The sequence below is a fragment of the Chenopodium quinoa genome, unplaced genomic scaffold, assembly GCF_001683475.1.
Source record: "Chenopodium quinoa cultivar QQ74 unplaced genomic scaffold, ASM168347v1, whole genome shotgun sequence".
Classification (NCBI taxonomy): Eukaryota; Viridiplantae; Streptophyta; class Magnoliopsida; order Caryophyllales; family Amaranthaceae; genus Chenopodium; species Chenopodium quinoa.
In genome coordinates, this window is record NW_018743685.1 from 5486 (window position 1) to 33416 (window position 27931).

Sequence of the window (27931 nt, forward strand, 5' to 3'; positions counted from 1 at the left end):
GAATGAATTGCTTATTTAAATTTGATTACGCATCGAACGATTTTTCCACCAAATCCCTGCCCCAAATAAATTGAGGTAAACTACACCGGGAGCTAACCTGGTAGGCAAATGTCACATGAAGTGACTGGACGTCTTGCGCATAAAATAAATAAAAAGGAAAATACAGCGTCCTGTACTTTCAGTAGAAGCTATGGTTAAATATAAAACCCCATAATTCCCCCCATATGTTCATACTCAATGTATATACGTTCCAAGAGTTTTGGTGCGTAATCTCTTTCACTTTACGTTATTTAAATATTATTATACTTGGTGATGACTCTCAAACCATAACACAATCAAACATTATACTTCATTCAAGCAATCAAACATACCAATTTAATTCTTGAATAATTAGTGACCACATAAATTTAATTGTTGAACTCTTTTTAATCTACCTCGATGTCAAAGACACCTTAAAATGCATAATACGCCACAAATCCTATCCCTCTGTGTTAGAAACACCTTAAGTGCACATAGGCACCGCAATATAATTTATTCCTGTGTACTAAGACACTTAAATAACTCCTTCCTCATGCTTATAGCATCAATAAAAGTTATATGAACCATAATAAAATTCCCTTTTCATATTCCAAACCAAATAAATATTTAGTTTAATTAAACATGCCCTCTATCATGCCAATAATAAAAGTTTGGTTCATAATCAACATGCCAACATAACTAATTCCAATTACCAATTCATCACAAATAATTCGTACATCACAAATCATTTACCAATATCAATCCAATCAACAAATTCAAACCAACACCTATCATGATACTACTTGGAATTAGTTAAACAAAGCCTAGCATGCTTCTACATATTCAAATAATTACCAAGTACGCGAACGTATCTTGAATATGATCTCAAAATCTCTATGACTAAATAAAATCACTCACTTTGAAGTCTCTTACAAACCAAAATTACAAAGAGGCATTAATACCTATTCCACACAAATTTCCAGCAATATATAAACTCTTTAAATCACTCTTAAACCCTCTAAAACAAGGTGAAATTTAATTTAAAACCCTAACTTTTATTCCCAATTAATGGGTAATTAAATATTCTTTCAAGAAACATAATTATAGCTTATATATAAAAATTCCAGCTTTATTAAATCATTCAAAATTGCCGTAATTTTGTTTTAAAACACTTATTTCAATAATTTAAATCACCCATAAACAATTTCCATCAATATACATAAACTTAAAAACCTAGAGTTTATAATTTGGGGCTTTTTAATTCAAAACCAAATCTGAAAATTTATATACAAAATACTTATCATCAAACATCATAAAAATCATCAAAAAACCCAAAAACAATAATTAGATTAAGGGTAGATTTAGTTAAAAATCAAAAAGAATAATTTTTTTATATTTGTTCGGCCACCAACAGCCGTGCCACGACACACGGCTGGGCTGCTACCGCACCCGCCGGTGTCGCCGCAACTACTGGCGTGCTCGCTGGTGGCTGCCCGGTGACCGGCCGGTGGTGTGTGGTGGTGGGCGGTGGTGTGTGTGGGTGGTGATGACACAAAAATGAAATAAAGGGAAGGGGAAAAATTAAGAGAGAAAATAAGAGGAGAAAGAAAAAGAGTTACCTTTGGGTATTCTCCACCTTGGGCAAAGTTTAATTTGCCCATGTGATGGGTATTTATACTCCCTTTTCTAAAACCCTCCTAGACTTAAATTCCCTTTTTACCCTTAATGATCCCTTTCCTAGTCAAACTAGTATTTTGACTTTCTTTAAAAACTCATTGACTTTATAATTTCCTTTTATAAAATAATATGCCCCAATATTTCCAAATCATGAAATAAAATATTTTCAAGATTGTTAAATAATTAAAAATAAACTTTTAATTAAAATAATTCTCTTTAAATTAATGAAACACCATAAATAATTCATTTTGAATAATCTAAATACTTATTTATCTTAAAATACATATAAAAATACGGGGTATTACAGGTTAGGGTTAGGGGGATGGGTTGGTTATGGTGGGTGGGTGGGTTGGTTATAGTGGCCTGGTTGGGTGGTGGGTTGGTGGCGTATTCGTAGGGGGTTACGGTGGGTGGGTGGTGGGTGGTAGGATTGGCGTGGGCAGTGGTGGATTAGTGGTGGGCAGTGGTGGAGGGGCTAGCTGCCGGTTTTTTTATACAATTTTCTGACAGAAATTTCGTCGGAAGATTTTTTTAGTCCAACAAAGAGTATCCGTCAGAAATTCCATCGGAAAAAGATTTTCGATGGAAAATCCGTCGAAAATTGCGTAATTTCCGACGGGTACGTTTCCAACTGAAATTCCGTCGGAAATAGAGCTTCCAACGGAATACTGGGTATTTTCGACAGAAAATTTCCGTCGGAAAACAGCTAATTTCTAGTAGTGTTCGGGTGCATAGCATATGCCACATCCCGAAAGAGAATCGGGAAAAGTTGAATGAAATAGAAGAAATATGTATCTTCATTGGATACAGTGATGAGTCTAAAGGATATCGTCTTTTCAAGCCCGATTCTAAGAAGCTAATCATCTCAAGAGATGTCATATTTGATGAAGGAGCACAGTGGCAATGAATCGAGAATGATACATCACAAGCTCAAGGAGATATATTTCCACGTGGCCGAAATGGAAAAGATCGAAGGCCTAATCTAGCCAACAACACAATCATCTTCAAGCTCATCATCACCAAGGAGTCCAGACCCATCTTCTAGCTCACAAAGTTCCTCTCCAGAAAGAAGCTCAACAAGTCCAATTCAAGAAGTATGACGATTACAATAACCTAACCCATGCGTCCTCTAGCCTACTTGGATAAAATTAGTACATATAATGTCATGATGGCTCTCATAGCTAGTGAACCACAAAGCTTCCAAGAGGCAGCATGAGAAGAAGAATGGACCGATGCCATGAATGAAGAAATCAGGATGATCGAGAAGAATTGCACATGGGAGCTCATTGACAAGCCTCCAGACAAAGAAGTGATAGGCCTCAAATGGGTTTACAAGATCAATCATGATGAAGATGGCTCCATTAAAAAATACAAGGCATATCTGGCCTAGTTGCAAAAGGCTATTCACAACAACCTGGAGTTGACCTCAATGAGACATATGCTTCAGTTGTTTAAATGGAGACAATAAGGTTAGTCCTTGCACTTGCAGCTCAACTTAAATTACAATTTTTTCCAATTAGATGTCAAATCAACATTCCATAATGCACTACAACAAAACAAAGTAAAGGTAACAATGAAAAACCATTGCCTAATATTTAAAAAGTGTTGCCTTGTAGCTAAGGCAACACATATGAGGCGTAGTTTATGCCCCCGTTATCTATTCATAAGACAAGATTTTTTAGTTCAAAGGCAACATTTTTAAAAGCAAAGAATAATGATACCTAAGGCAACAATTTTACAAAGGAAACACATTAAAAGTGTTGCCACCTTAGGAGACAATTTAAAATTGTAATCTTATGTCATAATATACAACCTTTTCACTTGTTGTATTTGTTAGTAATAATACAAAAGTGATGCCAAATATCTTAAAAGCAAAACCTTAAAAGAGATTATATGTGAAATTATAAATTGAATGAATAAAGATGAATCAACATGTGAACTCAACAATAGACAATAATCAATCTAATAAGAAACAGGACATCAATATAGAAGAAAATTGATTTTTGTAAAAAAATTCATGTGTACTTATCAAAATCCAAATAACAAATTAATCCAATAGAATTTCACTACACAATATATCTACTCTTAAAAATCCTAATAAATAACTTATGATTCACGATCTAGTATATTTCTAATACTAGTAATTGTTTAACTTTTTTATATCTGATACAGTACTACACAAGGGATAGAATGCAATGTTTAAAGAGGGAAATGGGTCAAATGACTATAAACAATCTAAAGTGCTAATTGATCAACTCTTCGTCTTTGTCTTGAATATATATCTTTTTCCATGTACACCTTGTATTACCAATCAATTAACAAAGTTAGAATATAATTTTTCAAAAACTAACACTATTAGAAAAAAGCCCAAGTGTTGCGGTTAAAATGGGGGTAGAGGTAGCCAATAACAGGAGTAAAAGACTCAAGTTCATAACCGGAGCAAATAAGGCCCATAGAGGCTTTTTTTTTTTTTGTGTTTTTTTTTGCAATTTTTTAAAGCAAATTTAATGATGATTTGAATTTCTTAATCAAACTAAAATTTGTATCAATATTGAAAATTTTTGTACGCCTCATTTGAATTTGATGATCAAATTAAAAAAAGTATCCTAATTACTTATTTACTTGCACTTTTAGATATTTATTTTAAATATTAGCAGCTCAGTGAACTTAAAGGGAATATGGGGCTATACATACAAATAATATCAAAACTTTGCTCATCTTTATTAAGTAACTACTCACCAAAAAAATAAGTTAAGAATCTCTAATCACATAACTCAGGTCTCACCTCTATGAACTGAGTTGCTTTCCTTCATCTTTATTAGAGATTAAGAGTCTTTAGAACCTAACGGTGACAACAAACCCTACATAATCACAGCCTTTATCATTCTTTCTTTATCCTCAGCTCCAACCTACTTCAAATTAGTTACCCTTTTAGCATAAACTTTAAATCAAAGTCAGCAAAAAACCAAATGCACAACATGCAACTAATTCACTTCAATTATAATTTAGTTTCAAATTTTATTCAATTCAACTAAGCATTTTCCAGTATTATAAATCCATAGTCTGATGATCAGTGCATCAAACAAGCAATATTAGATATATTAGTTCATAAGCTATCAACAAAGAGGTTAATAACGAAAATCCAAATTAAAATACCTTAATAAAGATGCACGACTACACAAGTACAGAGCAATATTTAACTTTAACATAAGTTCTGAGCAAAGTGCAGATTAGACGTTATGCTAAGACAATAAAGTTCTTAAGTTATACATTATGTCAGCTATTTCCTCTCCATTTAATTTAATTTTTTAAAATATCTTAGGCGGTTTAGCTTACCTTGTTAAACAGGCCTTTGCCCTTTGGCAACAACACAAAACACTTAATCTGCATCAAAAGTAAAAGTAAAAGTCAAAACATGAACTACACTGAATATTTGTCCGTTAATTTTTATTAATATCATGCTAGTCAATCGTAGTGCAAGCTTTAGATAACTACAAAACAATGGTTTACTAGTATGGCTAGGGCTACGATTGAAAAAGAATGAAAAGATGACATTAAAAAAATAGTCTGATTAATTCTGCTACACAAAATAGAACCTTAAACCAAACCAAGTATACAACATCAAAAAAAAGATTACAAATAAAAAAAGAACAGCATCAGAGATTTATATGAGTAAACATGCATATTGGTTGTATACTTGCAAGTCATGAAACTGATAATTTTTACACCTAACCGCTTACATTATGCTTCTTAGATGCCTATCAAATCTCTAATAGGATTACATCTTTACTAATCCCAATGAGTAACATCATCAACTGGAGTACCTCTAATAGGAGTTATATAGGTGATAAGCATATATACCATGCAAGTACCTCTAATATATAGTTGATAAGCATATAAACCATGGAAGTACCTCTAATAGGAGTTATATAGGTGATAAGCATATAAACCATGGAAGTACCTCTAATAGGAGTTATATACACTCATGTGCTTTATTTTTATACACAATCATGGTATAAGCTACTTCATAGAATAATTTTTTAAGCAAATATGCACAGGTCACTTGATCATATCTATAAATGGCCACACCTAGACAAAGTACTAGTAAGCAATAAAATACCCTAAATTCTACTAAATAAGATAAGAAATTAAATTATTGTAAGATTTTACAAAAAAATTTAGTATATATTTAGTATGATCTTAATCAGATATACTAGTCTACTCATAAGAGTATCTTGCATTCCTGTAGTAGTTAAAATAAGTAGGACTTTCATAAGCTTTTTAGACAATAGCTAGGTTAATGAGAAGCTGCTTGACACCTTTATGCAATTTAATCAACTAATGACCAAGTACTCTGTACCTATCAAACAAAATTTAATGGTTTATATATTTGTCATCATGAGAGTTTTGACTAATACTATATAACAAATGTTTCAATTAGTTAGTAGTCTTGATATGCTAACAAGCAGCAACATACAAGCAATGAGTTAATAAAAAAAAAAAATCAGAAATAATTATATAGTAGCAGACACCCAAACCGTTGATCATATATAGATATAAAATTCCCGTTCCAATTATATACCTCTTTAAATGGCCAATTTATACACAATCAAGGTTCAAATTGCATCAACAATAATTGTCACAACCAGGTATTTGCCTAAACCTTCTAATAATCAAGCATATAAGACTATAAGAGTATAGTCGGTTGACAATTACATAAACCATTAAATTTGGTATTGAGCTCTTGTCGTCAATGCTTTATGACTAATTTGTCAGAATCTTAGGTATTTAACTCAAAAGTCAGTTTACTACTCTCATCAAACTTTATGACTAATTTCATAAAAATTACTAATTCGGTCATATTGTCAAATATCCTGGAGAAAATTCGACGCATAATTGTAGAATTCAATTTAATTAACAGCAATAGCAAATTAAGAAACTATAATGTTGACATCAAACAGCTTGATAGAATGGAAATTCATTCATTCAAACATAATAAATTGCAATTAAAATAGAAATGAAGCCAAACAATTCAAAAATTCCAGATACAGTTCAGAAATTTAACGATTGAAGAAGAAAAACAAACCAGACTTAGAAATCGTCTCCTCTTTCTTTTTCTGACGGTCTTTTGCAACTTTTTCTCCGATTTGTTGAAGTGCTGAGAAATTCCCTTTGATCTCACTGAAAATCAAGCCCAAATTTTACAAATTAGGAAATATTTTCTGAAATTAACCATAAATTTTGTCAAGCCCTAGAATACCAATTAAGCTACAGGAGAGAGAAAGTGAGAATTGCAGAAGTAAAAGCTCCAAAAAAAACCCTAGAATACCAAGCTAGAGGAGATAGAAAAAGAAATGCAAGAGAGTATTTGTCGCCAGCAGTGGTGGTGCTTAGGCTGCGGTAGTGCGTCTGCACCTCCATCTTTGAGGAGAGAGAGAGTGAGGAAGAAGAACGAATTAGGTAACTGAATAGCTAATGTGAAAAATCGTAGTAGCAGAAATTCTTCCGCCCTTTTTCTTTTTATTTTTAATTTTTCCGCCTTATTTTTTTTTTAATTTTTCCGCCCTTTTAGAGCTTGTATTCAGATTGTTATATGGATCGGGTCATCTGGACTTGTCAATTCAGGTTAACGGGTCGGGTTCAGGTCGAATTTTGGGTTGTTTGATTCAAATTGTTTTGATTGTTCGGGTTAGTACAAAATATGATAAGTGGGTCAAATTGGGTCAATTTTGGGTCGTTTGGGTTCGTTCTCAATAACTCGAGTTTGGAATCGGGTCGGGTTGGGAATCAGGTCGAGTTCAATTATCCCAAAATTATTCAATTATAATTTTAACATTCCATTTTCAATTTTTTCATCTAAAATTTTTTAATTTATTTTTGTAATTGTCATTAGTTTAATATTTAATAAGATAAAATCCTAAAAATCATAACATAATTTTTTTATTTAATTTAACATCATAAATTATTTAATAATTAGATAACCCAAAAGTAATTAAATTAATCAACACTTTAGGTGATTGTTGTCTTTAATGCTTTATAACAACACTTTTATAGTTGTTGCATAGGGATCTAGTATTGTTATTTTGGTTCAAAGTAACATTTTAAAATTGTTGCCTTAGGTTATCAAGGGTAACAATTTTATTAGTGTTGCAATTTTAGGTGTTGCCTATTTTCATTATTTTTGTAGTGATGGTAAACTTAAAGAAGAAGTATGTGTTGAGCAACCGCAAGGATACACCATTAAAGGCCAAGAAGATAAAGTTTATCGACTTCAAAAAGCACGACCCGTTATAGGCTAAAACTAGCCCCATGTGCATGGAATAGCAAAATTGATGGCTATCTTATTCAAAATGGGTTTGCAAAAAACCCAAGAGAGCATCACTCTATGGGAAGATCAGAATCAAGGACCACCTGATTTTCTCATTTTGTGCCTTTATGTGCATGATCTTATCTACATGGGCAGTAACTCAAGAATGATCGAAGAATTCAAGAAGGCAATGATGTCAAAAATATGAGAAGACCGACCTTGGAGCTATAAAATACTTCCTTGGCATGCAAGTTAAGCAAAGCCCGAGAAAAATATTTCTCTCACAAGAGAAATATGTTGAAGATATGCTTAGGAATTTCTACATGAGTGATTGCAAGCCAATGGCAACACCTATGGCAACAAACGAGAAGCTCTCCAAATATGACGAAAGGGAGAAAGTAGATGCATCATTCTATCGGAGCATGGTTGGATCTCTTATTTATCTCACAAATACAAGGCCCGACATGTATAGTACATATAGTTAGCATTGTCTCTAGGTTCATGAATGAGCCTAGTAAAGCACATCTTGCAGCAGCAAAGAAAATTCTAAGGTATATCAAGGGAACTAAAGGCTATGGTATATTGTTCAAGGCAGAAGATGATAACAAGCTCAAAGGTTTCACCGATAATGACTGGGCCAGATGCATAGATGATCGGAAGAGTACAAGTAACTACATGTTCCAGTTATTAGGATCCAAGTCCATCTCATGGTCATCAAAGAAACAAGCAACGGTGGCGCTATCATCATCATAAACATAATACATCTCAGCCACAAGTGCTGCATGTGAAGCATTTTGGCTCAAAAGAATTTTGGGAGCCACAAAAGAGCCAACAACAATTTATTGTGACAACATGACAATCATAGCCATTACAAAGAATCCATTTTTTCACAGTCGCTCAAAGCACATCAAGATACGACATCACTCATTCGGCAGCTAGTCGAGAAATAAAAGATCAAGCTACAATTCTGCAAGACGGGAGAACATCTCACGGATATATTCACCAATAAGGCACTTCCAACAGATAAGTTCCTCCATTTTAGATGATAGCTTGGAGTTCAAGTTTTTTCAGATTAAGGGGGAGTGTCAAAATATTAATCTAGAAAAATCTAGAATATTAGTATCTAGATTATTCTTAAAATTATATGTATGTAATATAAAATATCTAGAAAAACCTAGGATGCATGTAATGTATCTAGAAATTACATAAGAAAAATCTAGGAGAGATAATAATCCTATAATGATCTAGATTGTAGTTACAACTAGTTAAATCTAGAGAATTCTAATAGGCCTATAAATAGATGGTTATGTATAATGATGGAGCATGTAAGCAATAATATCAATTAAATATAAGTCGGCTATTTCATCACTAAATCATTTTCCACTCATCATTATCAAATTACATTTCCTCTTCAAATAATAACAAACCAAGCAACCCATTACTACTTCCACACATCATAAAAATTCCTACATAGTGTACACTGTACATGTTGATAAGTATATTAGGTGACTCGTACTTCGTAGCTTTGTCCGCCCGATCGGGCGGACATTGCCCGGTCTGACCGGGCGGAAGAAGAAGAGGTGCCTGGCAAATTCGTTGAAGAAGCTGCTCTCGCGCCCGACCGGGCGAGCCTTCGCCCGACCGGGCGAGCCTTCGCCCGATCGGGCAGACCTTGCCCGGTCTGACCGGGCGGTGGGGGTTGGATACGTTGAAGCATTCGTATGGAGTTTTCTTCTCGCGCCCGATTGGGCAGACCTTGCCCGGTCTGACCGGGCGGAGAAGGAAAAATACGGAACGCGGATTTTGCGGTTTTAGGTTATCTTATTTTATTATCTTTTTGCCCAAGTATCTTTTAATTAGGGATTAATATAAAACCTCCCTAATATCAGTATTAGGGTTAAGAGAGAGAGAGTGAGAGCCGTTCTTGAGAAATACAAGAATCATCTTTGTAATCTTTGCAGTTTATAGTGAAATCATTCGATCTCGGTGCCCGTGGACGTAGCTATCACATCGATAGTGAACCACGTAAATTCTTGGTGTTGTTCTTATTGTTTGCATTGAATTTCTTTATTGTTTTCTTGTTTGTTTACGACCTTTGCTTCCGCTGTCGCACAACAATTGGTATCAAGAGCTCAGGTTCAATCCTTGGAGAGTTTCTTGAAGATAACAATGGCAGGAGATTCAACAATAAGAATTGAGAAGTTTACCGAGAAAAATAGTTTCGGGCTATGGCAAATTAAGATGAAGGCTCTGTTAAAACAACAGCAGATATGGCGTCCGTTGGCTCCAAAGAGTACTACTTCGGAGTCAGGAGACGGACCGACTGACTCGCAGTTAGAAGTTATGGAAGAGAAGGCACACTCTACCATATTACTTAGTCTTGATGATCAAATCATCACGGAGGTTGCTGATCAGGAAACGGCGGCTGGATTGTGGCTGAAGCTGGAGTCATTGTATATGACTAAGTCGTTGACCAACAAATTATTACTGAAACAGCGGTTGTTTAGCCTCCGGATGCAGTCAGGTACTTCCTTACGGGAACATCTAGAAAAACTTAACTCTATTTTGCTTGATTTACGTAATTTAGATGTTAAAATTGATGATGAGGATGCTGCGTTGATTTTACTTGTATCTCTACCGTCTAGCTTTGAGAATTTTGTAGAGTCTTTTGTTGTTGGTAAGGATTCTATAACCTTAGAAGAAGTGAAGGCAGCACTTCATACTAGGGAACTCAGAATGAAAGCTACGAGTGATAATGGGGATAATGGTAGTGGGTTATTTGTTAAGTCCGGAAAGTCTAAAAAGAATAAGGGGTTTAACAAGGGGAACAATGCTGGGTCGGGTGCTGGAAACGGCAAGGATGGATCTAGTAAAACTACTACTAAAACATGTTATTACTGTAAAGAACCGGGTCACTTTAGGAATAATTGTCCGGTGAGGAAAAACAAGTCCCAGGCTGCTGTAGTTGAAGAGAAACCGAATGAGAGCTATAATTCAGAGGAAGATTTAGCATTAGTCAGTTCTGCTAGGTCTGATGATTTATCTGATAACTGGGTTCTAGATTCGGGGTGTTCGTTCCATATGTGTCCACGTCGAGATTGGTTTGATACATATGAACCTCGCAATGGGGGTATGTTTATAGTCGGTAACAATGCTCCATGTAAGGTCACAGGTATTGGTTCCATGAGGTTGAGGACTGTTGATGGGCAGAGGTTAACTTTGACTAATGTACGGCATGTTCCTGCTTTAGGAAAGAATCTGATTTCATTGGGTACCCTGGATGAATTGGGGTACAATGGTGTGTTTTCAGATGGGGAGTTGTGTATTTTCAGAGGTTCTGAGTTGGTACTTAAGGGTATCAAAAGGAACACCCTCTATGTTTTTGAGGGTGTTACACTGCCTAGTTCTGCGGTTTGCGCATCTGTATCTCACCAGGAGATGACTAAGATTTGGCACATGAGGCTTGGTCATATGGGGGAGAAGGGGATGCAGCTATTGTCCAAGAGGGGTCTTCTATCCGGGGTCAAGGTTGCCAACCTTGAATTTTGTGAGCATTGTGTGTTTGGTAAAAAAACACAGGTCAAAGTTCAGCAAGGGTGCTCACATTACTGATGCAGTGCTCGATTACATCCATTCAGATTGCTGGGGTCCATCTAGAGTTGAAGGTATGGGAGGTTACCACTATTTTGTGTCATTTGTTGATGACAAGTCCCGATACACATGGCTTAGGTTGCTTAAGTCAAAGGATGAGGCCTTCAAAGTTTTCAAGCAATGGAAAGCTTTGGTGGAAAATCGACAAGGAAGGAAGATCAAGAAGCTACGAACGGACAATGGGCTAGAGTTTTGCAAAGACGAGTTTAATCAGTTCTGTGCAGATGAGGGTATAGGTCGGCATCATACTGTCAGGAAGACACCACAGCAGAACGGTGTAGCAGAACGGGTTAATCAGACACTGCTAGAGAGAGTTCGATGCATGCTCTCTAATGCAGGGCTTGGGAGGAGGTACTGGAGTGAAGCTGTGTTAACAGCTTGTTATGTCATTAATAGGGGTCCTCATTCTGGAATTGATTCCAAAATTCCGTTTGAGATCTGGAGTGGTAAGTTGCCTAATTTTTCGAATTTGAAGATTTTTGGTTGTGTTGCTTATTATCATGTTATTGAGGGTAAGCTGGATCCACGAGCCAAGAAGGGGTGTTTTGTTGGGTACGGGGATGGTGTGAAGGGGTTTAGAATTTTTTCACCTTCGGAGGGTCGGGTCATTCTTAGTAGGGATGTTACTTTCGATGAAAACACCATGTATTCAATTAAAAATGCAGAGATTTCAGATTTGAGAAGGGAAGGAGACAATTTATTACAGACAGATGGGGTACTTGAGGTACATCAGTCTACCATTGCTGATTTACCTCGGGTACAATATATTGATGATGATGCTGATGTTCCAGTGCCGGGTACTCCTGAACCTGAGATTACTCCTACTCATTCTAACTCTGGGGATGAGGTGGAGCAATCTAATCAGGGGTCATCTAGTCAACCTGACACCATTCTTGAGATGCCTAAACGAGTTATCAAGAAGCCTGTTAGATTGATTGAAGAGATGGAGGGAAGAAATTGCTGTGTTGATGCGATGACAGGTTATGCATTGAGTGTAGCTGATGATGTAGAGTCATTTGAACCTGCCACATATAAACAAGCAATTAGTTGTAGTGAGTCTGCGCAATGGCTTGCCGCAATGGGTGAAGAGATGCAGTCCCTTTACAAGAACAGAGTGTGGGAACTGGTAAAGGTACCGGAAGGGAGGAAGCTTGTGGGTTGTAAATGGATTTACAAGAAGAAAGAAGGGTTGTCGGAAACTGAGCAAATACGTTTTAAGGCTAGGCTAGTTGCTAAGGGGTTCAGTCAGGTAGAAGGGGTTGACTTTGTTGAGATATTCTCACCTGTGGTTCGACATACTTCTATCCGTGTGTTATTGTCAATTGTAGCACATTTTGATCTTGAGCTGGAGCAGTTGGATGTTAAAACGGCCTTCCTTCATGGCGATTTGGAGGAGGAGATTCTGATGAAGCAGCCCGAAGGATTCGAAGCTCCTGGAAAGGAACACTATGCCTGCAGATTGCTAAAGTCATTGTATGGACTTAAGCAATCCCCCCGACAGTGGTACAAAAGGTTTGATTCTTTTATGGTTTCACAAGGTTTTGACAGGAATTCATATGATTGCTGTGTGTATCATAGTAAGCTGGATAATGGTTCCATGATTTATCTTTTGTTATATGTTGATGACATGTTGGTTGCCACAAAGAATAAATCTGATATTGCTAGATTAAAGGAGATGCTTAACTCGGAGTTTGACATGAAAGACTTGGGTGCAGCTAGGAAGATTTTGGGTATGGAGATCTACAGGGATCGGGCTAGAGGTAAGCTTTTCTTGACTCAGAAAAGCTACATTGAAAAGATTCTGTCTCGTTTTGGGATGGAAAAATCGAAGCCTATAAGTACGCCAACTACTGTTAGTTGTAAGTTGTCTTTGTCTATGTCACCTCAATCAGAGGAGGAGTTGTCTTATATGTCTAGAGTTCCATATGCAAACGCGGTTGGTTGTTTGATGTATGCTATGGTCTGTACTAGGCCGGATATTGCGCATGCTGTTAGTGTTGTAAGCAGGTTTATGGCTCGACCTGGGAGGGAACACTGGCAAGGGGTGAAAAGGATTTTTCGCTACCTGAGAGGGACAGCTGATATTGGTCTTGTGTACGGGAATGATAAGGAATGCTTGGTCACTGGGTACAGTGATTCTGATTATGCAGCTGATGTGGATACCAGGAGGTCTGTGACTGGTTATGTGTTCACTTTGGGTGGTTCTGTGGTTAGTTGGAAGTCTACATTGCAGTCATCAGTTACGTTGTCAACTACTGAAGCTGAGTATATGGCTCTAACTTCTGCAGCTAAGGAGTCTATTTGGCTCAAAGGCCTAGTAGGTGAACTGGGTATTGCACAGGATTTTGCTACAGTGTATTGTGATAGTCTAAGTGCGATTTGCTTAGCTAAAGATCAAGTACACCATGATCGGACGAAGCACATTGATGTCAGGTATCATTTCTTGCGTACTGACAAGAGGATTAAGGTGAAGAAGATTGGGACTGCTGACAACCCGGCTGATTTCTTCACTAAGCCTGTTCCGTTTAGCAAGTTTAAACATTGCTTAGACTTGCTAAATATTGATTACTACGTGATGTAGTAGGCCCTGAGGGGCGAAGTTGGGGAGCTCCTGGTGTAGGTGTGTTGGCCTTAAGGTGGAGCTTGCCCGGGGCTTGTGATGCAGGTGGAGCATTATGAGTTGTTATACTTGGAGACGAGTATGTGATGGGTCTTGGTTGAAGACTTATCGGGATGTATGGCTTATGCATGAGTCTTGCATCGGGTTTGGCTTGAGATGTTTTTTTCACTATGTCTTGATGGGGTCGTTTGCTGACTACGAGTTCTCGTCAAGGTGGAGATTGTTGATAAGTATATTAGGTGACTCGTACTTCGTAGCTTTGTCCGCCCGATCGGGCGGACATTGCCCGGTCTGACCGGGCGGAAGAAGAAGAGGTGCCTGGCAAATTCGTTGAAGAAGCTGCTCTCGCGCCCGACCGGGCGAGCCTTCGCCCGACCGGGCGAGCCTTCGCCCGATCGGGCAGACCTTGCCCGGTCTGACCGGGCGGTGGGGGTTGGATACGTTGAAGCATTCGTATGGAGTTTTCTTCTCGCGCCCGATCGGGCAGACCTTGCCCGGTCTGACCGGGCGGAGAAGGAAAAATACGGAACGCGGATTTTGCGGTTTTAGGTTATCTTATTTTATTATCTTTTTGCCCAAGTATCTTTTAATTAGGGATTAATATAAAACCTCCCTAATATCAGTATTAGGGTTAAGAGAGAGAGAGTGAGAGCCGTTCTTGAGAAATACAAGAATCATCTTTGTAATCTTTGCAGTTTATAGTGAAATCATTCGATCTCGGTGCCCGTGGACGTAGCTATCACATCGATAGTGAACCACGTAAATTCTTGGTGTTGTTCTTATTGTTTGCATTGAATTTCTTTATTGTTTTCTTGTTTGTTTACGACCTTTGCTTCCGCTGTCGCACAACAGTACATACAGTATAAGAACTCAGTAGGACATAACTGAATGAAATCAGAGGCACGAGGTTTGCCTTCCATTCTACAGGCAATTGTTTAGGATAGCGGATTGCTACAATGTATAACCAAGAGTACTTGTATCACACAAATAATGGAAAAATCCCGAAAACAACATTGCCACTTTGACTCATGATCATATCATCTACTAGCTATACTTAATTTACAAGTATATCAATATCATCTCCTTTGAACAGCAAATATACACAAGTCATAAATATACACAAGTCATATCATGACTTCATACATATATATTTAGTTTCATGTGAGAATCATGCTTGCTGAAAGAACCGCTCTTACTGTGAGAACCACATAAGCTACATGCAATAAAACTAAAGAGTATATCAAATTTTTTTATTTAAAACTTTTTTTTTTCAAAGTTATTTATTTATTTATTAATGATGTATCTTATAGATTTATAACATGTATCTTTTATCTTTTGGTCATTTACCGTACAGATATATGACATGTACCTTAAAATTTACAACAACAAAATTTATTTTAAAAATATTTCAAATTTTTATATTTTTTATTTTATCTTTATTTTTAAGTAATGTACCTTAGAACTTTATAACAAGCATTTTTATCTTTCGGACATTACCTTATAGATATTAGACAAGTACTTTAAAGTTTACAAAAACAAAATCTATTTAAAATTTTTTATGTACCTTATAGCTTAATAACATATACCTTTTTATCTTTCAGGAATGCATATGGTAGATGTATGACACGTACCTTAAAGTTTGCAAAAACATTTTTTTGCTCAACGTGATCATGTGCCTTATAATTTTAAGAAACATACCTTATATCTTTCGAGTATACACCTTGCTTACAACTATATGACATGTACCTTAATTTTTTCTTAAATAAGTTATTAAAATAATTTTAGTATTTTAATTAATTTATTTATTTTACTTAATGTGATGTACCTTATAATTTTAAGGTATGTACCTTATATATTGCAATTATGTACCTTATTGCTTTATGATATGTACCCAACATTTTTTTTAGAAATATTTATTTTATAAAAAAAATTGTTATGTACCTTACACACATGTAGGGTATGTACTTTTTCACAAAAAAAAAAAAAAAACATATAGGGTATGTGCTTTATACCTTTCGGACATTTACTTTACTTTTAGGACATATACCTTATGTATATAAGACATATATTGGTATACCTTAATATTTCATTTAATTTTTTTTTTGAAAATAATTCAAAAAAATTATTTTGAAATATTTTTATCATGTACCTTATATCTTTGTAATATGTAACTTATATGGTTCTCACTGTAAGAGTATATACCTTATGTATATAAGTAGAGGTGTCCACCGTGCGAGTCGTGCGAGCTGGGTTAGGGTTAGGTGGGTCGCGGGTTGGGGTTTCATGACACACGGCACGACACACGTAGGGTAGGGTGGGCCGGATCGTGGGTTGGTTCGGAGAAGTTGGACACACCAGGGTTAGGTTCGTGGGTTAGACGAGTCGTGGGTGGGTCGAGCTGGGTTTGTGGGTTAGACGGATCGTGGGTGGGTCGAGCTGGGTTTGTGGGTTAGACGGGTCATGGGTGGGTCGAGCTAGGTTCGTGGGTTAGACGGGTCAAGGTGGGTTAGTGAGTTAGGGTGGGTCGAAGGGTGGGTTAGTGGGTTAGGGTCGGGTGGGTTTGTGGGTTAGGTGGGTTAGGGTCGGGTGGGTTAGTGGGTTAGGGTCGGGTGGGTTTGTGGGTTAGGTGGGTTAGGGTCGGGTGGGTTTGTGGGTTAGGGTCGGGTGGGTTCGTGGGTTAGGGTCGGGTGGGTTGTGTGGTGTTTTAATTTTTACAAAATTAACAATTTGATGGCTTGCTCTTAATTAAGATGCCTACGTATCCTTATATTATAAAATAAGGAATCAAAGCCAGCGTAGTTCTTATATTGTACTTCTTTTGAAATTTGGGGGGGGGGGGGGCTTGGACCTATCTTTAGAAAACTAAAATTTAATTTTGCAATTAAATTGTAATTTTCGAAAAATAAGTTGCCTACGTATCCCGAAAGAATCAAAGCCCACGTAGTTCTTAGCGTACCTGATTTAGACTTTTCTAGCCACCCATGTTTGTTGCATCATCATCCCCGGAAGCTGCATCATCCGTTGACGACTCCAATATCATCACAGGATCATCTTCATCGTCTTCGTCTTCCTTTAAACCTTGAGTTCTTCTTTCAGCTTGATCCCAATCTTTCTTACAAACACAAATTTGAATGCTTTCCGGAGTTAAGCGAGATCTTTTTTCATCTAACACTCTTCTACCTGCACTAAAAGCAGACTCGGAAGCAACAGATGAAGCGGGAACTGCAAGTATATCTTTTGCAATTCTCGCCAATATAGGAAAACTTTTTTTATGTTCTTGTCACCATTTTATAATTTGAAAGTTGTTGTTGGTCTCATGTTGATATGACAAATAATCATTAATAGCAAGTGTTGAAGAAGATGATGATGAGAATGATGTAGATGCTTTGTGTTTTTTTTTTCATAACTTTATCAAGAAAACCAAATCTAGAATCGGAAGTGCTAGTAGTAGTTGGTGTTGCCAAATCAAAACCATAAATAGATGCATAATGATCATAAAGGTCTCCCAAAACAGATTTGCATTTGTTAATATATTCACTAACATCATAATCGATACTTAAACTTGTATAATAAAATTCTAAAAGATTTTCCAAACCTTCAGCTTTGACACCGGGGTCAAGAATAGCAGCAATTCCATAAATGATTGGAAATTCACTAAAATAAGTATGCCACTTACGTTTCATGCTATCAAGAACGGGACGAGTCCATCAATCTTCATATGCTCTTCGATGGTGTGAACAACTTTAACACACTCAATTATGACTAAATGAACGTTAGGCTCATAAATATAAGAGAAAATATGAGTTGCACTATCAAAAGCATTTAAAACATCACGAACAAAAGAAGCATTAGTCCAATGACTTTCGGTTATTAACTCAGTAGGATCAACACGAGTCTCATTGTAAAGTTGGGTCAAAATATCACGATACTTTATAGCATCACTCAACAACTTGAAAGTAGAATTCCAACGGGTAGGGGTATCAATAGACCATTGTCTTTTCTTAAGACCTCTCTCTTTACACATAGCTATGTACTTTCTTCTAACTGACTGAGTAATCCTAATCCATTTTATAACTGTTCTAATTGGGTTTAGCAATGGTTGCAACTCAGCGAGACCCTCTTGAACAGACAAATTCAAAATATGAGCACAACATCTAACATGCAAGAGACTACCACCCAACAACAAATTCAACTCGGAGTCATTTTTCAAATAGTCAATACACTTTGTGTTTGCAGTTGCATTATCAAGAGACAAAGAAAAAACTTTATTATTCAAGTGAAATTCTTTTAAACAATCCAAAATACAAACTTTGATGTTAAAACCGGTATGCCTTTCTTCCATAGCTTGAAAACATAGTATACGTTTTTGAATAAACCAATCATCATCCACCCAATGAGCAGTAATGCAAAGAAAAGGTTCGCCAAAACTAGAAGTCCATGTATCACTTGTAAAACTAACACGACCATCAAAAGTACGAAATAATTCAATCAAACCACTCCTATACTTATAATAAGAAGTTTGTGTATAACGTCTTAGGGTATTTCGGGGGACACGAGTAAATGCAGGTTGTAATGCAACTTTATTAAAATGCTCAACGTTTGCATTTTCACCGTAACTAAAAGGGTATTCATTAGCAATAACTAAAGTACTCATTTCATCAATCATTTTATCTTTATTATAAATGAAAGGTGTACCTCCGCCGGGTTGGTTCATGTATCCACCCAATTGTGTTTGGACGCCACCCCCCGAAGGACGGGGGCCATTTTCGAACAAGTCGTGTTTATTTTGCAAATGCCGACTCAAGGTTCCGGTTCCATCTCCCGTTTTCCAATTATATGACTTGACATTTGCACCTAGCGCCTTGCAAACTAGGCATGTACACGTGAACCTCTTTGGTTGACCAGGTTGCCATCCCGGGGGTGTGACCTCAACTCGTTCAAAATGTTTCCACACCCAAGAAAAATGTGCTCGACCTCTACTTTCACCGCCACCACCTTTCATAAATCAAATTATTAAAATTAATTTTTAAATGCTATTCATGAAAATAAGCTTTTAAATTTTAAATATTTTAATTATACTTATTTAAACGCATTTTTCATGGTAATTAACTAATTGTAAATCATAGAAAATTGGAAACTAAACTAACTTTATAATCATTAATAATAGTTTTTTTAAATATTCATAACAATAAAAATTTAATTAGAAATTACCTTGAGATGAAGGTTGAGATGTTGGTTGCGATGGAGGTGGCATAGTTGAACTTGATGATTGGTGGGACTCGTGGGAGAAATGTTGTGGTGGAGACGTTTGAATATTTTGCCTATCTCCTAAACCATAATCTCCATATTCATTGACAAATTGGTTTAAATTTTCCGTATTAATTTCATACGAAAAATTTGCACCACCACTCCTTTGGCTACCACTTCGACCACCACTTTGACTCCTTCCCATTCCTCCTCTTGAGCTCATTTTTTTTTGTATGATTACTAATTATAATATGGAGAAGAACTTTTTTTTTTTAGAATCTTAAGAATACTAATAATAATATTAAGGAGATTTTTTTTAACAAAAATATAACTCTATATAACACTTGAGAATTTGAGAACAATAAGAATTTTTAAGTAAGAGAGAAAGAAAGCTTGAATTTGTGTGGAAATTTGAGTGAAATGGAATTGGTATTTATAGGAAAAATAGAATGGATGATCATACACTTAAAAAACTAGCCGTTAGATACAAAAAACTAGCCGTTAGATACAAAAAACTAGCCGTTTTTTTTTTAAAATGGATGTTAGGCCGTGCGGGCCGTGCGGGTCGTGCGAATTGTGCGGGCTGTGCGGGCCGTGCGGGTTGTGCGGGCCGTGCGGGTTGTGCCGGCCGTGCGGGTTGGGTGGGTCATGCGTGCGGGTTGGGTGGGTCATGCGTGCGGGTTAGGTGGGTTGGCTCGTGCGGGTTGGGTGGGTCATTCGTGCGGGTGGGCCGTGCGGGCTGGGTTGTGCCAGGTGGGTCGGGTTAGGTGGGTTCACGGGCTAGGTGTGTCGAATTAAATGAGTCAAAACGGGTTGTGCGATTTGGGTCGAATCAAACGGGTTAAACTGAGCTGGGTTGAAATGGGTTGTGTCGAAAATTTTGGACCCACGACACAACCCGGATTAAATCCGAGCTGTGCCGGGCTGTGCCGGATTGAAACCGGGTCGGACCCACGTGACCCACCAGCCGTGCGAGTTAGGGTGGGCTGGGTCCAACCCGGCCAACTGGCCACCTCTATATATAAGACATACACCTTAATAGTTCATTTAAATTTGTTTTTGAAATTATTTTTTTCATTTTTATCATCATGTACCTTATAGCCTTGTACCATGTACGGATGTACCTTATCTTCATTCTTATTTTATCTTTTTTATTTTTTTAATTAAATTGCAAATTGGCCGTATGTATGTAGAGGGCATATGGAGTAGAGATTGGAGCAAGAAGGGACCTTTTTTTTTTTGGAGTTTCATTTCAATTATCATTCCAACCGCTAATTTATTTAAATTATATCCTAAAACCTTAATTATTGTAGTCGTTGGTATATGGAGAAATCTATTCATCATTCTTGTGGAAAAAGTGGGCAAACTGTTGAGAATTTTCCCAACACTTTCCTACGTCTACAAAAGTAGTTGTATAAAGGATAAGCCAGTTATGGTTCTATTTTTATATCATACCATCTCATAATTATTTTCATCTTCTCTGTTGTAAGAAAATAAATAAAATTAAAAATAAAAAAAGCTGGCCAAAATCTGGAGAATTTTCCCAACACTTTACTACGTCTACAAGTAGTTGTATAAAGGATAAGCCAGTTGTGGTTCTAGCAAGTTTTATATCATACCATCTCATCATAATTATTCTCATCCTCTCTTTTGCAAAAAAAATAAATAAAATTAAAAAAAAAAAATCATGACAGTGGAGGTGGCCGTGGGTATGGTGTTGGGTGCTGCGCAAACTCTATTTGCAGCATTACAATGCAAGGAATTGAAAGAGTTCTACTCTAAATTTAAGTATGATTCGCAACTTGAGGCACTCCGAGGCACCGTCGAAACCATCCAGAAAGTCCTCCTTGATGCGGATTCCCGGCATCTCGAGCTCAACAATCAGGGGTTGGAGTGGGTTAACAAGCTCAAGGATGCTGTCTATGAAGCTGATGATTTGTTCGACAAGTTTGCCACGGTTGCTCAGCAACATAAAAGGATGCCTGGCAGTAAGATTCCGAAAAAGGTACACGCTTTCTTTTCTAGTGAAAATCAGTTGCTTTTTCGCTTTAGGACATGTAATGAGATTAAGGAGATTAGAAAGAAGCTAGATGGTGTTGCTAAAGATCATACTCAGTTTGGGTTTAGTGATGTGTATAGGCCAGTTAAGAGAAAAGAGGAAACTTGGTCTTATGTCCATCAAGATAGTATTATTGGGAGAGATACTGATAAGGAGGAGATTATGGGTATGTTGTTGAGAGAATCAGATTCTTCGGTTGATAGTGTTTCTTTTGTGAGTATTGTCGGGATGGCAGGACTAGGCAAAACTGCTCTTGCTCAACTTGTGTACAATGATGTTAGAATTAATGACGAATTTGATTTGAAGTTGTGGGTTTGTGTCTCTGATGATTTCATCATGCAAGAAATCCTTTGTAAGATGTTGAAGTCGGCCACTGAGCAAGATCATGGTGATATAGGAGCTGAAGGGGTGCAGAATAAAGTGAGACATTGTATAGAAGGGAAAAAATATTTCCTTATTCCAGATGATTTGTGGAACGAAAGTCGTGATGAATGGCTCAAGTTGAGAGACTTCTTGCAAGTAGGTGCGAGAGGAAGCCGAGTTGTGGTGACTACACGCTCAGAAAGGGTGGCAGGAGCTATAGGAGACTATCCAATGTTCAGATTGAGAGGTTTGTCAGATGATTATTCTTGGCGTTTGTTTAAGAGAGTAGCATTTAATTTAGGGAGTAGAGAGATTGATGATGACCTTGTGGACCTTGGTAAAAACATCGTTAAAAAATGTGCAAATGTTCCTTGGCTATAAGGGTTGTGGGGAGCATGTTGTATGGTCAAGAGAAAAGCAAGTGGAAATCTTTTCAGAAAATTGGGTTGTCTAAAATGGTCCAAGGTGAATAGAGCATAATGCCAATATTGAAGTTTAGTTATAATTACCTTGAGCCACAATTAAAGAGTTGTTTTTATTTATTGTGCACTCTTTCCTAAGGATTACGGGATTCAGAAAGAGTTATTGATCCGTCTATGGTCTGCACAAGGGTATCTTGAACCTATCAATGATATGCAAAACACAGAAGATGTCGGTGAGGAGTATTTTTCAATTTTATTGCAGAGATGTTTTTTCCAAGATGTTGAATATTATCATGGTGAAATAGGTTCTTGTAAAATGCATGATTTGATTCATGATCTTGCACAAGAAATTGCAGGAAAGGAGTCGTACTTGATGGAGGACACTAGCAAAAGCCCTTTTGATAGAAAATCTCGTCATCTCGCTATTTTAGTTAGGCGCTCTCTGGTGCTTAGTCCAAGTGATACTTTTAGCAAATTGAGTGGATTGCGTACGCTTCTCCGGCATCATTGGCTGGAATGTGAATCACATGTGTCCACAATATTAGCAAACTGCAGGCGTTTGAGGGTGTTGGACTTGCACAAGCTTAAGATAAAAGCTTTAACAAGTACAATAAAGAACCTTTTGCATTTAAGGTATCTTAATCTCTATTTCAATATGTATTTGAAGACGCTTCCCGAGTCAATTAGTAGACTCTATAATTTGCAAGTATTGAACCTAAGATGTTGTTATAGGCTAGAAGAGTTGCCTAAGGACTTGAGGGAACTAGTCAATCTTAAGCATTTGGAGATGACATATTGCCTTAGTTTGACTCATATGCCATTGGAATGGATAGTATGACTGGTCTACGTACCCTTACAAGGTTTGTGTTTGGGCCAGAAAGTTCCAAGAAAGGCCAGACGGGGCAACTAAGAGATTTGGTACCTCTAATTAACCTTAGAGGTACACTTGAAGTTAGTTTTAAAGAGGGATATACATACGATTCAATGAATTCCGAGGAAGAAGCATCTGCCAGCAATGAATCAACTCCAGCATCTGAAAGTTCTTCATCTTGTAGATATTCCAATGTAGAGCTGATGGAGTCTGATAATAATGTTGCACTTTCGTTTCCGTCACTTGATCAACTGTTACTTGATGGATGTCCTAGGTTGAAGTCTTTTCCTAGATGTCCACGTCTGAAAGGTCTTAGTCTGCGGGACCTGAATGAAGCATTTACATTTTGTGAACAAAGAGATGATGAAGCAAATGCAACCACCCCTGCTGCCTCCTCATTTTCTGCCTCGTCTTCAAGCGGCAGCAACGACAATCATTCAGCTGGTGTTGATGTTTTTGATTTGCGAGATTTAAAAACAGACAATTTAGGATTAATTAAGTCCCTTTTTGGGGAGTCTATACGAAGCATTGATAAACTCAGATTGCGTCATATGGAGGTGGAGAGTTTGTCGAGTGTTGAAGAAGAGTATCATCGGAAGTACGCATTTTCCATTCGTAGTCTACAGTTTGAAAGTTGCCGAAACTTAAAGAGTCTGTCGGGAATAGAGCATCTCACCAACTTGAAAAGCCTCTGTATTGAGTATTGTCCTAACCTGGAATTGGAAGAAGAAAAAGGGTTTCCATGGAAAGACCTTCACGCCCTCTCTAACTTGAACTTGTTTGGTCTTCCACAGTTGATAGATCTACCAAAGGGCATTCAATACTTGACTTCCCTTCAAAGTCTCTGTATTAAAGATTGTGAAAATATGAAACCCACCCGGAGTGGCTTCATTGCCCCTAGTCTTTGCGGTCACTTTCTATTACTCGTTCTCCGAAACTGAACTCGCTGCCAGAAGCAATCCTCCCCTCCCTCACAGTGCTTGATATATTTTCGTGCAATGGATTGAAGGAAAGATATGATGAAATAAATGGGACAGACTTTTCTAAAATAAGCCACATCCCCAATTTACGCCTTGAATTTTGAGTCATCTCGCAAAGCAAACTGTCTCCGCCCCATTTGGTAACTCCAACTCTTTATGTTTTTGTTATTGATTCCCTGTTCCTAATTATGTTATCGAACCTTTCTACAATTTGCTTTATCTACATTAAAATAAAAATTACCAAAACTTTTGGATAATATTATACTACAATGTGCTATGATAGTTATTGTACACTAAGATGTGATTTTGTAGGTTTAAATTTTATAAAAGACAATTTGATCAATATTTGATTATATATTGACAAAGTTGCTATAATGGTGATGTACTTGCTCCAGGTAGACATAGTTCAACGTGATTTAGTTGTTGAGTATGCTGATGGTGTAAAAAGAGCAATGTTAGCTTTTCGTACACTTCTTTAGAAAAAGGACCGCGCGTGCTCATTTGACTGGAAAACATTGCTGCCTGTTTAGTCGTCGTTGCTGCAGGGATAAGTGATTCTAGCATCGCTGTTTGTGTTTCACCTCATCTTAACAATGTTGATTTACATTTCATATAATTTGGTTACAGATTTCTAGCCAAGGAATGTGTTAGCTTGTAAATAATGTAAGTAGGCCTTGGCAAATAATGTGTGGGGTGCGTGGAGATACCCTTCCTAGAAGGTGAGCCTCATCGCCCTCTGATGCTCTTCAAGGGCCCAGGCTAGTGTTCAATTTTTTTCTGTTAAGACGGGACTATCAGTTTGTTTGCTTCTTTATTAGTGTACTCCCCTCCTTTAGAGATACTCTTTCCTTGATATTGCTAGTTTTAACTCTGCAAATGTTGTTTTATCCCCCAAAAAATCTGACTTTCGTTGGCTAGACTTGATATTCCTAGTTTGTTACACTCAACTTTATTACATGAAAACTTTGGAACACCTCGTGTACTGTATACAAATGAAGACAGAATGGAAGGATGCATTAATAATTCTAATCTCAGCACCATTAGAGCACTCCGGCAGTGAGGAAAAAAGCCCTCACGAGTAAAAATAAAGGTGTAAAAAAAAATACCGAGCATTACGTTAGTGAGGGAAAAAACCCTCACCGTTGAGAGCTATGGAAAACGCACAAGAGTTGAGGGAAATACTCGTGAACAGTAACCGGTGGGCCCCACATGTACACGCTGCTTTCCCTTTTTTTTTTTCCTTTCTGGCTTGCAAAACGACGTCGTTTTGCCTTAAAGAAGGGCGAAACAACGCCGTTTTGAGGGGGAAAAAGGGAAAAAAAAAAGGGGGTAGCTGGCCTGACGCGCGTCAGACCCAGCCAATGGGGATGCAACACGCGTCAGGCTTTTGTCCTTCCAACCAATCAGATTTTTTTGCTTTTATTACAACGGTTATATTTTTGTAAGGTAAATATAACCGTTGTAATTATAAAAAAAAAAACAAAATTCACCAACGGATAGATTTTTTTTTTTCTCTATAAATAGACATGCATTTTGATATATTTTGATTATAAATTCTTAAACATAATTGAAAAGTAAATATAAAACTTATAAATTGTTATTAAATTATACATTTTTATTAAATTATTTTTAAACGTAATTAAAAAATAAATTATTTTCACATATTTTAATTGTATTGGAAAATTAAATATGTAGTATAAACATTATTTCAAAAATAAAGATAAAATAAAAAGATGATGTGTATTATGGTGGGGTATAGTAAATAGTGGAGGAAAAAAGTGATGAGAGGTTTTTTTTTTCTCCTCATTGATGTAGTGAAAAAAACATTTGATGAGAGAAATTGTATGGGAGGAGTGAGAAAGTGGGTAGAGAGAGATTGAGAGGTTTTTTTTTTCCTCACTACTGATAGTGGTCTTAGTGCCTTTGATTTAAATATAAAAAAAAGGACTTCTGAACTGAATATAGGAGCCAAGAAGAATAAAGGCAAAAATTTCCTTACCGCAACAATAACTTAATAGTTTGTATAAAATCTTAATTCTTATAATCAGGATTGTCACGGAGGCCAAGTTTTGAAAGAACAAGCAATAGGACTCCCAGTCAGTTCTCCTCAGATATTTCAACTTCTTCCTTTGTTGTACCTTCGCTTGCAATCCTCGACGAGAATGCTTATCTTAGAACAAAATAAAACAGGCATAATTGTTAGTTGGAAAAAAAAAATCACATCAAGTGAACATTATGTCAGTTCATTAAACTCACTTTTTCACATCAAGCTGTCAAAAACTACAGCGATGCTTAGAAAGCCAAATAAATTTTCATACAAGAATTGCATTTTATGTACACTGGAACAAACAACATAAGAACTTAGTAGGAAATTACCACTAAAGAGGAGGGAGAGAGAGAGAGAGGAGAGAGAGAGAGAAGAGAGAGGCAAATTGAATATTAATTCCGTTCCTTAATGTTCTGGACAGTTACTATTTGCATAGGAACCAAGAAAAGAAAAAAGTGTGGAAATATGAGTTTAAAGAGTGGCAAATGTAAGCATGTGGGGAAAAAGTGGGCCCTTCAGTGGTTAAGATGGGGTAAAAGTGTTAAAAATCAATTACCTAAAATGGAATGAAATAGGACTGTAAACAATGTAGAGAACAAAAACCTAAAGCTGGCTATAAGTATATCATCATCATTTCTATGATTATTAAATCAGGACTTCAGAAGCAAAATTAAAGCATTATCACTTATCAGTTATATCTATCAAAACAGCAATACTAATTCTTCTATATATATTTACCCTGTAGTACACAATAACATACAAAAATCAGAAATGCAGAGGGTCTATGACAGTATTTACCTTTTTGTGCAAAACGGAAGACAGGTGAAGTATTGATCGATGGATAATAGGTCGTTACTACTACCTAGATCAAATTTTACAATTTTTATCTCCTAACCTAGCTCTACAATTTTAATTTAGATAGTGGCAAGTTAGGGTCGAATCCCAAGGAAACGGGGGTATTGCACAATCAATACGAAATCTAGGATAAATTGCAAGTAACAAAAAGGGGTTTTATGGTTTGGTTTTTGAAGAGTTCTATGATCAACTATCTATCAAAAGAGACTAAATTAAACCAACATTAAGAAGACTAAACTAGACACTTTAAAATGAAGATGAAGAGCAAGATTATAAAGGTAAAATTGGCAAAAAGCACTAGGGAGAGGGGTTCCAATCATGACCAACAAGATACAAATGAAAATCAATAAGGAAATATACCAAGGAGTTCAAACTCTACTCAAAGCAATTCATTTGCACAACTACTCGAAGCAAGTTGATGAAATCAATTAACCCTAACTAGATCATTCTCATGCATCTAATCTAGGACTAAAACATTGGGGTTATAGGCGCACACAATAACTCCAAGCATATTTAAGCACAAATCATCAACTCAAGGTAAAATCCAATCAATAATCAATAGGGACTCAAATAGCCATGATTTTCACCCCCTTCCCTAGCTAAAACTCTAAGCTAGAGAAAGGAAAAGCCATGACAAATAAGCTAAACATATATTCAATACTAACACAACCTAGCATGACTCTAAGTCAAAAAGAAATCAATAAAACTAATAAAGCATAAAAATTTATGAAGAAAATATGAATAAGAACAATAAAACTAAGTACTAGAGAAATAAGAGAAAAGATTACTATTATAAATGTTGAAGGATTACCCA

At 36.7% G+C, this 27931-nt stretch overlaps 2 protein-coding genes across 2 annotated transcripts; both read left to right on the forward strand.

The window, feature by feature from the left end:
* The first annotated feature begins 21207 nt into the window (after positions 1–21207).
* Positions 21208–23202, forward strand: LOC110683624 (putative disease resistance protein RGA1). The gene is made up of 3 exons (XM_021860014.1): positions 21208–22308; positions 22504–22997; positions 23097–23202. The coding sequence occupies exons 1-3, from the start codon at positions 21208–21210 to the stop codon at positions 23200–23202; spliced, it is 1701 nt and encodes a 566-aa protein (XP_021715706.1).
* Positions 23203–23430: 228 nt separating this feature from the next.
* LOC110683626 lies at positions 23431–25019 on the forward strand. Its single transcript, XM_021860015.1, has 2 exons — positions 23431–24355; positions 24611–25019. Exon 1 carries the CDS (start codon positions 23439–23441, stop codon positions 24174–24176), a length of 738 nt encoding a protein of 245 aa, XP_021715707.1. The 5' UTR covers positions 23431–23438; the 3' UTR covers positions 24177–24355; positions 24611–25019.
* Positions 25020–27931: the final 2912 nt, after the last annotated feature.